Source organism: Somniosus microcephalus, chromosome 1, assembly GCF_052327205.1.
Source record: "Somniosus microcephalus isolate GS21.2 chromosome 1, FLI_Smic_1.0, whole genome shotgun sequence".
Classification (NCBI taxonomy): Eukaryota; Metazoa; Chordata; class Chondrichthyes; order Squaliformes; family Somniosidae; genus Somniosus; species Somniosus microcephalus.
Genome location: NC_140987.1, coordinates 5,645,314 through 5,657,419, shown reverse-complemented (window position 1 = coordinate 5,657,419; position 12,106 = coordinate 5,645,314). Strand labels below are relative to the sequence as shown.

The 12,106-nt window shown below is 47.4% G+C and overlaps 1 protein-coding gene across 4 annotated transcripts in view; it reads right to left on the bottom strand.

The window, feature by feature from the left end:
• The window catches only part of LOC147123903 (UDP-glycosyltransferase 3A2-like), a 115,946-nt gene that overhangs the window by 27,852 nt on the left and 75,988 nt on the right, over positions 1-12,106 (bottom strand). For all 4 annotated transcript variants that reach the window (XM_085963991.1, XM_085963741.1, XM_085963819.1 and 1 more), the window contains exons 6-7: positions 10,337-10,568; positions 7,246-7,465 (exon numbers count right to left, since the gene is read on the bottom strand). In XM_085963991.1, coding sequence (XP_085820117.1) covers positions 7,246-7,465; positions 10,337-10,568 — 452 coding nt within the window. The remainder of the gene's footprint in view (positions 1-7,245; positions 7,466-10,336; positions 10,569-12,106) is intronic.

Here is a 12,106-nt window from a genome sequence, read left to right as displayed (position 1 = left end):
AAAGGAAAAGTGATCCAACCATGGCTAACAAAAGAAATTAAAGCTAGTATTAAGTCAAAGGAGGAAGCTTATAAAGTTGCCAGAAAAAGCGGTCAGCCTGAGGATTGGAATCTTTTTAGAAATCAGCAAAGGGGGACCAAGAAATTGATAAAGAAAGGGAAAATGGAATATGAGCACAAACTAGCGAAAAATATAAAAAAGGATTGTGAAAGCTTCCACAGGTATGTGAAAAGGAAAAGACTTGCGAAGGTAAATGTAGTTCCTTTACAGTCAGAGATGGGAGAATTTATAATGGGGAATGAAGAAATGGTAGAGAAATTAAATAAATGCTTTGTTTCTGTCTTCACGGAGGAAGACACAAAAAACTTCCCAGAAATATGAGAAAACCAAGGATGTGGCGAGAATGAGGAACTTAAAGAAATTATTATTAGTAAAAAAAAACAGTACTAGCAAAATTAATTGGACTAAAGGTCAATAAATCCCAAGGACCGGATGACCTACATCCTAGGGTTTTGAAAGAGGTGGCCATTGGGATAGTGGACGCATTGGTCGTCATCTTCCAAAATTCTATAGATTCTGGAACGGTTCCAACAGATTGGAGGATAGCAAATGTAACCCCGCTATTTAAGAAAGGAGGGAGAGAGAAAACGGGGAACTACAGACCTGTTAGCCTCACATCAGTAGTTGGGAAAATGCTGGAATCTATTATAAAGGATGCAATAACTGGGCACTTAGAAACTAATAGTAAGATTGGGCAGAGTCAACATGGATTTATGAAAGGGAAATCCTGTTTGACAATCCTATTGGAGTTCTTTGAGGATGTAACTAGTGGAGTAGACAAAGGGGAACCGGTAGATGTGGTGTATCTGGATTTACAGAAGGCCTTCGATAAGGTCCCACACAAGAGGTTGGTGAACAAAATTAGGGCACATGGAATTGGGGGTAATATACTAGCATGGATTGAGAATTGCTTAACAGACAGAAAACAAAGAGTAGGGATAAACGGATCTTTTTCAGGGTGGCAGGCTGTGACTGCAAGGATCGGTGCTTGGGCCCCAGCTATTCACAATCTCTATCAATGATTTGGATGAGGGGACTAAATGTAACATTTCCAAATTTGCTGATGACACAAAGCTAGGTGGCAGTGTCAGTTGTGAAGAGGATGTGAAGAGGCTACAAGGGGATCTCGACAGGCTCAGTGAGTGGGCGAGAACATGGCAGATGGATTATACTGTGGATAAATGTGAAGTTATCCACTTTGGTAGAAAAAACAGAAAGGCAGAGTATTTCCTAAGTGGTGAAAGATTGGGGAATCAGATGCTCAAAGGGACCTGGGTGTCCTTGTACATGAGTCACTGAAAGTGAATGTGCAGGTGCAGCAAGCCATCAGGAAGGCAAATGGTATGCTGGCCTTCATTACAAGAGGATTTGAGTACAGGAGTAAAGAAGTCTTACTCCAATTATATAGGGCCTTGGTGAGACCACACCTGGAGTACTGTGTACAATTTTGGTCTCCTTACCTAAGGAAGGATATACTTGCCATAGAGGGAGTGCAATGAAGGTTCACGAGATTGATTCCTGGGATGGCGGGACTGTCGTATGAGAAGAGATTGAGTAAACTAGGCCTGTATTCTCTTGAATTCAGAAGAATGAGAGGGGATCTCATTGAAGCATACAAAATTATTACAGGGCTTGATAGGGTGGATGCTGGGAGAATGTTTCCCTTGGCTGGGGAGTCTAGAACCAGGGGCCACAGCCTCAGGATAAAGGGTAGGCCATTCAGGACTGAGATGAGAAGAAATTTCTTCACACAGAGGGTGGTGAATCTCTGAAATTCTCTACCCCAGAGGGTTGTGGAGGCTCAGTCATTGGGTATATTCAAAACAGAATTTGATAGATTTCTGACTAGTAAGGGCATCAAGGGATATGGCGATAGGGCCGGTGAATGGAATTGAGGCAGAAGATCAGCCATGATCTCATTGAATGTCGGAGCAGGCTCGAAGGGCCGAATGGCCGACTCCTGCTCCTATTTCTTATGTTCTTATGTACACACCTGTCTTAAGGCGCTAACGTCAGGGAGCGAGGCGCTACCTCAGAGTGCTGGCGAAGCTCAGGTGATGTCAGTTAGCAATGGAACACAGACAGACTGACGCCGGCCAGTTCTTAAAGGGGAGGGTCGATCTTGCACTCCAGCCACACCCTGCTCATTGCAGCCTTGAATCTCGGCCTGGAGAGACCTGTACATCAATTGTGTTGGAAGCACTAATGGATAGGCCTAGGGAAAGAGCTCGGCGCTTAGGAACCTCAAAAGTGGTGCTGAGGGCAAAACTCCTTAGGACAGCGTTAAATCTTTCCAGACGTCTCTCTCCCTCTCAATCTGTGTGTACCAAAAATTTTGACGGCAAAAAAAGGCAGGAAGCGGTCGCCTTTAAATAGCGCTCCCCCAGTCCTTTCCTGACAGCAAAACGTTCCCCTCAACCTGTCGTTGCTAGCGGCAGGCGGTAAGGCAGGGGGCGCCACTCAATATCCGGTCCGGGGCGCTGCCGGGGCGTTGCACGCTCGACTGATGTCACGATCTGCGAGTGCAGGATATCGTGGCGGTAGTGTTTAATGCCACCGCAAAATGTCTGGTCAATTTCGGGCGCTAGTTGCTTGGCGCTAATCAACCAAATTTATCCCCCATCAACTTTAAGTACAGCCAGCCTTTCGAGTACCTCCTCTTTATCAATTTTTATCCCATCCAGTATCTCAGCGCTGACTTTAGTTGCCCAACCTTTCCCCCTTGTGGGAATGTACCTCGACTGTACCCGAACTATCTCCTCTTTAAAGGCAGCCCATTGTGCGATTACAGGTTTGCCTGTCAATCTTTGATTCCAATTTACCCGGGCCAGATCCGTTCTCAACCCACTGAAATTGGCCTTTCTCCAATTAAGTATTGTTACTCTAGATTGCTCCCTGTCCTTTTCCATAGTTAATCTAAACCCTAAATGTTCCCCTACTGACACTTGCTCCACTTGACCCACCTCATTCCCCAGAACCAGATCCAGCAATGCCTCCTTCCTTGTTGGGCCAGAAACATACTGATCAAGAAAGTTCTCCTGAGCACACTTCAGAAATTCTTCCCCCACTATTACTATCCCAGTCTATATTAGGATAGTTGAAGTCCCCCATTATCACTGCTCTATAGTTATTGTACCTCTCTGTAATTTCCCTGCAAATTTGCTCCTCTATATCCTTCCCACTAGTTGGTGGCCTATAGAATACACCTAGTAGTGTAATGGCACCTCTTATTATTTCTTAACTCTAACCAAATAGATTCTGTCCTTGACCCCTCCAGGACATCCTCTCTCTCCAGTAATATTCTCCTCAATCAATACTGCCACCCCACCTCCTTTCTTTCCTGAACACCTCATATCCAGGAATATTTAATACCCAATCCTGTTCTTTTTTGAGCCAGGTCTCTGTTATCACCACGACATCATATTCCCATGTGTCTATTTGCGCCTGCAGCTCACCAACATTATTTACCACACTTTGTGCATTCACACACATGCACTGTAAACCTATCTTAAACCTTGTTGTATTTTCTCTTAGTCTGACCCTACCTAATACCGTACTATTTCATACTCTAGTGCTATCTGTCTCTCCCAATCCTTTGTGCACCTTGTTTCTCCTTTCTAATGCTACATCCTGGTGCCCATCCCCCTACCAAATTAGTTTAAACCCTCCCCAACAGCACTAGCAAACCTCCCCGCGAGAATATTGGTCCCGGCTCTGTTGAGGCCCCACCTCCCCCAGAACCAATGCCCCAAGAATCTGAAGCCCTCCCTCCTGCACCAACTCTCCAGCTACGCATTCATCTGCTTTATCCTCCTATTCCTGTACTCACTTGCGCGTGGCACCGGGAGTAATCCGGAGATTACTAACTTTGAGGTCCTGCTTTTTAATCTCTTCCCTAGTTCCCTAAACTCTGCCTGCAGGACCGCATCCCTCTTACATAAACATAGAAGATAGGAGCAGGAGTAGGCCATTCGGCCCTTCGAGCCTGCTCCGCCATTCAATGAGATCATGGCTGATCATCCAAATTCAGTACCCTGTCCCTGCCTTCTCCCCATATCCCTTGATCCCTTTAGCCTTAAGAAATATATCCAACTCTTTCTTGAATATACTTAATGAACTGGCCTCCACCGCCCTCTGTGGCAGAGAATTCCACAGGTTCACCACTCTCTGGGTGAAGAAATTCCTCCTCATTTCAGTCCTAAATGGCTTACCCCTTATCCTTAGACTGTGACCCCTGGTTCTGGACTCCCCGGCCATCAGAAACATCCTTCCTGCATCTAGTCTGTCCAGGCCTGACAGAATTTTATAGGTTTCGATGAGATCCCCTCTCAATCTTCTAAACTCCAGTGAGTATAAGCCCAATCGACACAATCTCTCCTCATAAGTCATTCCTGCCATCCCAGGTATCAGCCTGGTGAATCTTCGCTGCACTCCTTCCATGGCAAGAACGTCCTTCCTCAGGTAAGGCGACCAAAACTGCACACAATACTCAAGGTGTGGTCTCACCAAGGCCCTGTACAACTGCAGCAAGACATCCTTGTTCTTGTACTCGAACCCTCTTGCTACGAAGGCCAACATACCATTTGCCTTCTTTACCGCCTGCTGCACCTGCATGCTTACCTTCAGCGACTGGTGCACAAGAACACCCAGGTCTCTTTGCACTTCCCCTTCTCCCAATCTATTGCCATTCAAATAATAATCTGCCTTCCTGTTTTTGCCACCAAAGTGGATAACCTCACATTTATCCACATTATAGTGCATTTGCCATGTTTCTGCCCAATCACCCAACCTGTCCAAATCGTACTGGAGTTTCACGACATCCTCCTCACAGCATACCCTCCCACCCAGCTTTGTGTTGTCTGCAACTTGGAGATATTACATCCAATTCCCTCATCCAGATCATTAATATATATTGTGAACAGCTGGGGTCCTAGGACCGATCCTTGCGGTACCCCACTAGCCACTGCCTGCCACTCGGAAAACGACCCGTTTATTCCAACTCTTTGCTTTCTGTCCGCCAACCAGTTCTCTATCCAAGTCAATACCTTGCCCCCAATCCCATGTGCCATAATTTTGCACGCTAATCTCTTATGCGGGACCTTATCGAAAGCCTTCTGAAAGTCCAAATACACCACATCCACTGGTTCTCCCTTATCTATTTTACCAGTTACATCCTCAAAAAATTCCAGTAGATTAGTCAAGCATGATTTACTTTTTGTAAATCCATGTTGACTTTGTCCGATCCAGTCACTGCTTTCCAAGTGCTCTGCTATTACATCTTTTATAATGGACTCTAGCATTTTCCCCACTACCGATGTCAAGCTTACCGGTCTATAATTCCCCGCCTTTTCTCTACCACCTTTATTGAATAGTGGGGTAACATTAGCTACCTATGTCGTTGGTACCGATATGGACCACGACCTCTGTTCACTCGCCCCCCCCTCAGAATGTTCTGCAGCCGCTCAGTGATATCCTTGACCCTGACACCAGGGAGGCAACATACTACCCTGGAGTCACGCCTGCGGCCACAGAAACGCCTGTCTGTTCCCCTAACCAATGAATCTCCTACCACTATTGCTTTCCCACCTCAATTTTCTATATATGTGACCCAGAGGCATCCATTTCTAGTACTGCCCTAAGCTGCTGTTTGAGGGCCTTGCTCCTGGATTCTCCCCCACCTCAGATCGGAGGGTTCGGCGGGGCCAGGTACAAGGTGAAGAATGGCTTTGGTAGAAGAACAGGGAGCCCGGTGGAGCTTGATATGGTGCAGCCGGATCTGGTGATGGACGGCTTAACCAGCTGAGCGCCCGGGTTCATTCATGTTCTGAAGAAGCGAAGACTGGGGGAGAATGACCAGGATGAGAGAGTAAGGGCTCTGCTGGGGACAAAGGCATGGAAAGGGGAGGTGAGGAAGTGATCGAGAAAATCAACAGCTGCAGAGGTATGGTGCTGAATGGAGGGCCAAAGGCCAGGCAATTGTGAGTTTGAAAGTGCCGTTGTAAGTGCCCTGGAGGGGTGGAGAGTCGAGGCTCTTTTCCTGGGGTAGATGTAGAAGGAAATGGAGTTGTCAGAGGGTTGGGAAATGTTGGGGGTTAGGGAAACACTGAACTGCTCAGAGACAGGCTTGTTAATGATTCAGACCACACGAGTGGAAAAGTCACAGAGGATTGCAGTACATGGGTTGGAAAGGTTATCTGGAGGTAACGGTTTAGAGGTAGACAGGAGGGCAATGAATTCAGAGGAGTGGGGGAAGGGGAGCCATGATGGAGATTTAAATCGCCGCAGATCAGAAGCGGAGGTTGGATATCTCGGTGAGAAACTTGGACTGGGGCTGAGGACACAGTCGAGAATGAGGATTTGGGAGAAGGCAGAAGAGTTAAACAAGGTGAGGTGCTGAACACAGGAGAAGGTGACAAAGGAGTAGAGGCACCAAGGCGAGATCAAGTGATAATTGGCACCATGGCAGCTTGGGCAGGGCGGGTGGAGAGTCTTCAGTTCGGGGCAAGGTGTCACCACTTGATAAGGTTATGGATGGCAAGGAGCTTGTTTGAGAGTGAATGGATATTCTGGAGGGAGATGCGGAGGGGGCCGGTGATTATTGATCCGCCAGCAGTGTCCTAGGGGGCAGTGGTGGGTGAGGTGAGCAGGATGGGAAGAAGTTTGGTGACCTGGCAGCACAGGCCTGATTTCCTGGCAGTTTGGGGCAGGTGGACACCCAAGATGCACCCGCTCACCCCTTGTTATTAGGCACCCTCCCTCTGCGCATACTCCGCAGGGCTAGTGCTGAAGGGTTCCAGCGGGCGTGATACGGACGTGAGTGCGAGGACTTTGGAGCAGGACTGGCCTCCCGTGTAAGACCCATTTTATACGGGCACTTAGACCATGCTGAGATGATCCACTCACATTGTGGAGGCCGCCCGTCAGTGGCATTAATTAGCCGAGGTGCGCAGGCTCCGAGTGCACGAGACACGCTCGGGTCAGCTTCGTGAGTACCGTGCCTATCGGGTGTTCCACAGGCTGGAGTGTCCCACAGTGAGCTGAGCCAGTGCCGGATGTGGAACAGTGCTACAGGAACAAGGACACTTCTCAGCCCCAGGGTTCCTGTGGTTCAATCTATCCCCCTTTGTCCACACGCACATTCTTGCACACACACACAGAGATATACTCTTACTGAGCTATACATACCTTTTGTCTCCCATAACTGTCGCCATAGTGTCGGTAAATTGCTGGGCTTGCAGCTGGGTGACCTCGATGGTCACACCAAGGCCCTTCGCTTCCACTCTGACCATGTTGTCGAACTGATCTCCAAATAGTGGGATTCCAATCACCGGCACTCCGTGGTACACCGCTTCCATCAGGCTGTTGAACCCACCGTGAGTCACCAAGAGACGAGCCTTTGGGTGACCTAGCAGCTCACAAAAGGTTAACATAACAAACAGAGAGGTCCCAGCCTTACAGCCTCGCCAAACAGGCTTTTCAAATCCACTGCTTTGTCATTTTTATTTCTCAATTAGATACATAAATCCTAGTACAATAGACAAATCACCCCCAGATTAATTATCAGAATTAACCCGTGGTAAAAATACACTGGAAATCGAGGGGCATTCTGACCAGAACTGGACACAGTGCTCAAGGAGGGTCTGACCAGAACTGGACACAGTGCTCAAGGTGGGTCTGACCAGAGCTGGACACAGTGCTCAAGGTGGGACTGACCAGAACTGGACACAGTGCTCAAGGTGGGTCTGACCGGGACTGGACACAGTGCTCAAGGTGGGTCTGACCAGAACTGGACACAGTGCTCAAGGTGGGTCTGACCAGAACTGGACACAGTGCTCATGGTGGGTCTGACCAGAACTGGACACAGTGCTCAAGGTGGGTCTGACCAGATCCCTGTAGAGTTTGATCAGTAACTCGCTCTAACTTGTATTCTACTGTTCTGATGATCCTATGGCCTTTGTTGACTGTTCCTCTGCATTGCTTGGACACGTTGAGCCTTGACTTTACTCCTCGGTCTCTTACAGCCTCATCTTCTCTATTTCAACACCATTCATGCAGGTCAGGCAGCATCAAGGAGAGAGAAACCGAGTCAACGTTTCGGGTCGAGGACCCTTCATCAGAACTGGAAAAGGTTAGAGAAGAGCGATTTTTAAGCAGGGGCAGGGAGGAGGGGAGGAAAGAACAAAGGGAAGGTCTGTGACAGGCTGAAGGCAGAAGCGATTGACTGACCAAAGGGACGATGGTGCGAGAGAGGTAATGGGACAAGTTAAGAAACAAAAGCTGACTCTAGATGAGGTGTGAATGGCGATGGCAGAATGTGAGAAGACAAGGGAAAAAATTAAAAATATAAAGAAATACAGGTTATAGTCTGAAATTGTTGAACTCGATGTTGAGTCCAGAAGGCTGTAAAGTGCCTAATCGAAAGATGAGGTGCTGTTCCTCGAGCTTATGTTGAGCTTCGTTGGAACAGTGTAAGAGGCCGAGGATGGAGAGATCAGAGCGGGAGTGGAGGGGAGAATTAAAGTGACAGGCGACCGGAAGCTCGGGGTCACCCTTACGGACTGAACGGAAGTGTCCCGCAAAGCGGTCACCCAATCTGCGTTTGGTCTCCCCAATGTAGAGGAGACCGCATCGTGAGCAGTGAATACAGTATATTAGATTGCAAGAAGTACAAGTAAATCGCTGTTTCACCTGGAAGGAGTGTTTGGGGTCCTGGACAGTGGGAAGGGAGGAGGTAAAAGGGCAGGTGTTGCATCTCCTGCGCTTGCACGGGAAGGGTGCCAGGCGATCTCCTCAATCTTCTCTGCTCCAAGGAGAGCAACCCCAGCTTCACCTCTCTATCAACGTAACTGAAGTCCCTCTTTCCTGGAATCATTCTTGTAAATCTTTTCTGCACCCTCTCTAAGGCCTTCACATCCTACCTAAAGTGTGGTGCCCGGAATTGGACACAGTACTCAAGTTGGGGCCAAACCAGTGTTTTATACAGGTCCATCATAATTTCCGCTATACCTCTATTTATGAAGCCCAGGATCCCGTAAGCCTTTTTAACTGCTTTTTTAACCTGCTCTGCCACCTTCAACTATTTGTGCACACATCCCCCCCAGGTCTCTCTGTTCGTGCACCCCCTTCAGGATTGTACCCTTTAGTTTTCCGCTCCTCATTCTTTCTACCAAAATGTATCACTTCACACTTTTCTGCATTAAATTTCATCTGCCACATGTCCGCCCATTCCACCAGCCTGTCTATGTCTTCCTGAAGTCTATCACTATCCTCCTCACTGTTCACTATACTTCCAAGTTTTGTGTCATCTGCAAATTTTGAAATTGTGTCCTGTACACCCACGTCCAAGTCATTAATATATATCAAGAAAAGCAGTGGTCCTAGAACCTACCCCTGGGGAACACCACTGTATACCTTCCTCCAGTCTGATAAACAACCGTTCACCACTACTCTCTGTTTCCTGTCACTTCGCCAATTCTGTATCCATGCTGCCACTGTCCCTTTTATTCCATGGGCTTCAACTTTGCTGGCAAACCTATTACGTGGAACTCTGTCGAACGCCTTTTGGAAATTCATGTACACCACATAAGAACATAAGAAATGGGAGCAGGAGTCGGCCATTTGGACCTTCGAGCCTGCTCCGCCATTCAGTAAGATCATGGCTGATCTTCTACCTCATCTCCACTTTCCTGCACTATCCCCATATCCCTTGATTCCCTTAATATTCAAAAATCTATCGATCTCAGCCTTGAATATACTCAACGACTGAGCCTCCACAGCCCTCTGGGGCAGAGAATTCCAAAGATGCACCACCCTCTGAGTGAAGAAGTTTCTCATCTCAGTCCAAAATGGCTGACCCCTTATTCTGAGACAGTGACATCAACCGCATTACCCTCATCAACGCTCTCTGTTACCTCATCAAAAAACACGATCAAGTTGGTTAAACAGGATTTGCCTTTTACAAATCCGTGCTGGCTTTCCACAGACTGCGTCAGTACAGAGCTGCCAGCCTTGGATCTCTTGGGACGCTTCACACCATAATCTAGACGGACCCTTTGTGCTGCACTACCAGAGATGCCGTCCCTCAGACCAGACGTTCAAACAAAGCGGGGTCTATAGTGGCACTATCTGAAGAGGAGCACGGAGTTCTCCCAGTACGCTGGCCAAGATTTATCCCTCAACCAACAATCCTAAAAACAGCTTACAGCAAAGCAGGCCAGGAGCCCCTCTAAAACAAAACAAACACCAATCGGCAGGGGCTGTGGGCATAATATCTCACCGAGCAGGTCATTCTGAGGGAGCCAATCCACCAGCTTGACGTTGGGGGCAGGATGGACATCACTTGGCCAACGACTGTGCACGAACCGCCAGATTACCGCCTGTGGGAGCTGCGAGAAGGCGGCGTTCATTTCCTTCAGCAACACGGGGAGATTGATGGAGGATAGCATGGAACCAAGGGTCACCACCACAAAGCCATTCTCTCCAGCAGCCAATATGAAATCTTCCAGTTCCTAGTAAGAATGAATACAGGTCATAAGAACATAAGAAATAGGAGCAGGAGTAGGCCAATCGGCCCCTCGAGCCTGCTCCGCCATTCAATAAGATCATGGCTGATCTGATCCTAACCGCCAATCTACTATCACAGAACCATCTCCTGAATCTAACAGAATTAGACACATGAAATAGGAGCAGGATCAGGCTACACGGCCCCTGGGCCCGCTCCGCTACCCACAGGGCCATGACCGATCCGAACCTAGACTCATGTCCAAATTCCTGCCCGCTCCCCGTAACCCTTAATTCCCTTTACTTCTAGGAAACTGTCTATTTCTGTTTTAAATTTATGTAATGATGTAGCTTCTGCAGCTTTTTGGGGCAGCATATTCCATGGACCTACCACCCTCTGAGTGAAGTAGTTCCTCCTCATCTCAGTTTTGAAAGAGCAGCCCCTTATTCTAAGACTATGCCCCCTAGTTCTAGTTTCACCCATCATCGGGAACATCCTCCCCGCATCCACCCGATCCAACCCCTTATGTTTCAATAAGATCGCCTCTCATTCTTCTGAACTCCAATGAGTAGAGTCCCAATCTACTCAACCTCTCCTCATATGTCCATCCCCTCATCCCCGGGATTAACCGAGTGAACCATCTTTGTACTGACTCAAGAGCAAGTATGTCTTTTCTTAAGTATGGACACCAAAACTGTATGCAGTATTCGAGGTGCGGTCTCACCAATACTGTAAAGTCTGTAAGTTGTGCAGTAAATAACTTCAGAGACTTTAGAAGTACAAACAAAACAGGTCTTTACTATTCAGAGGTCTGGGCGATTTCTGCCCTAGTTAACGTATCACAACCCTTATATACTGGTGTGGTCACTATCGGTATTACAGTATACATGAGCCAATAAATAGTGCCACCCTGAAGTAGTGCTCTTAAAGGCGAACGGTCACATTCTATAGTTCCCTTAAAGGTAAACGGTTACATACACAACACTCCTCCCTTCCTAGCTTATTACTTACAGAATCCCGTTAAACATACAATCTTCAATTTTATATAAACAGGTTGCAGATATACTCTCGATGGAGTCAACGTCATATAACAATTTACAGATATACTCTCGATGGAGTCAACGTCATATAACTTCATGTTTAACATAACATAATAACATATATATCTTCATGTCAAAACAGATCACAGATTCAGTCTCTGTGGAAAACAGTTCATAGATTCAGTCTCTGTGGTGTAGTCGGTTCACATTGCTGGAGTGACTCATTCAATAGTCCTTCCATGGGTTTAACAGTTTGAACTTCCGAACTGAATTGGCTCCGTTCGGAGGGACGACCACGTGTGTGATCTGGTAGAGGTAATCATGGTTCAGATGGGTCATCTTCTGTTTTGACTTTTCCTTTTCTGCTTCTTGGAGACTCTCTGGGCTCCACTGTCAGCTGCCAGCTGTATGCGCAGTTCCTCCTTCTCTTCCTCCTTTTTCCGTAGTAGAGCCACCTTCTCCCGATGTTCCGTAGACTTTCGGTGCTCCTCCATGATTTCTGTAT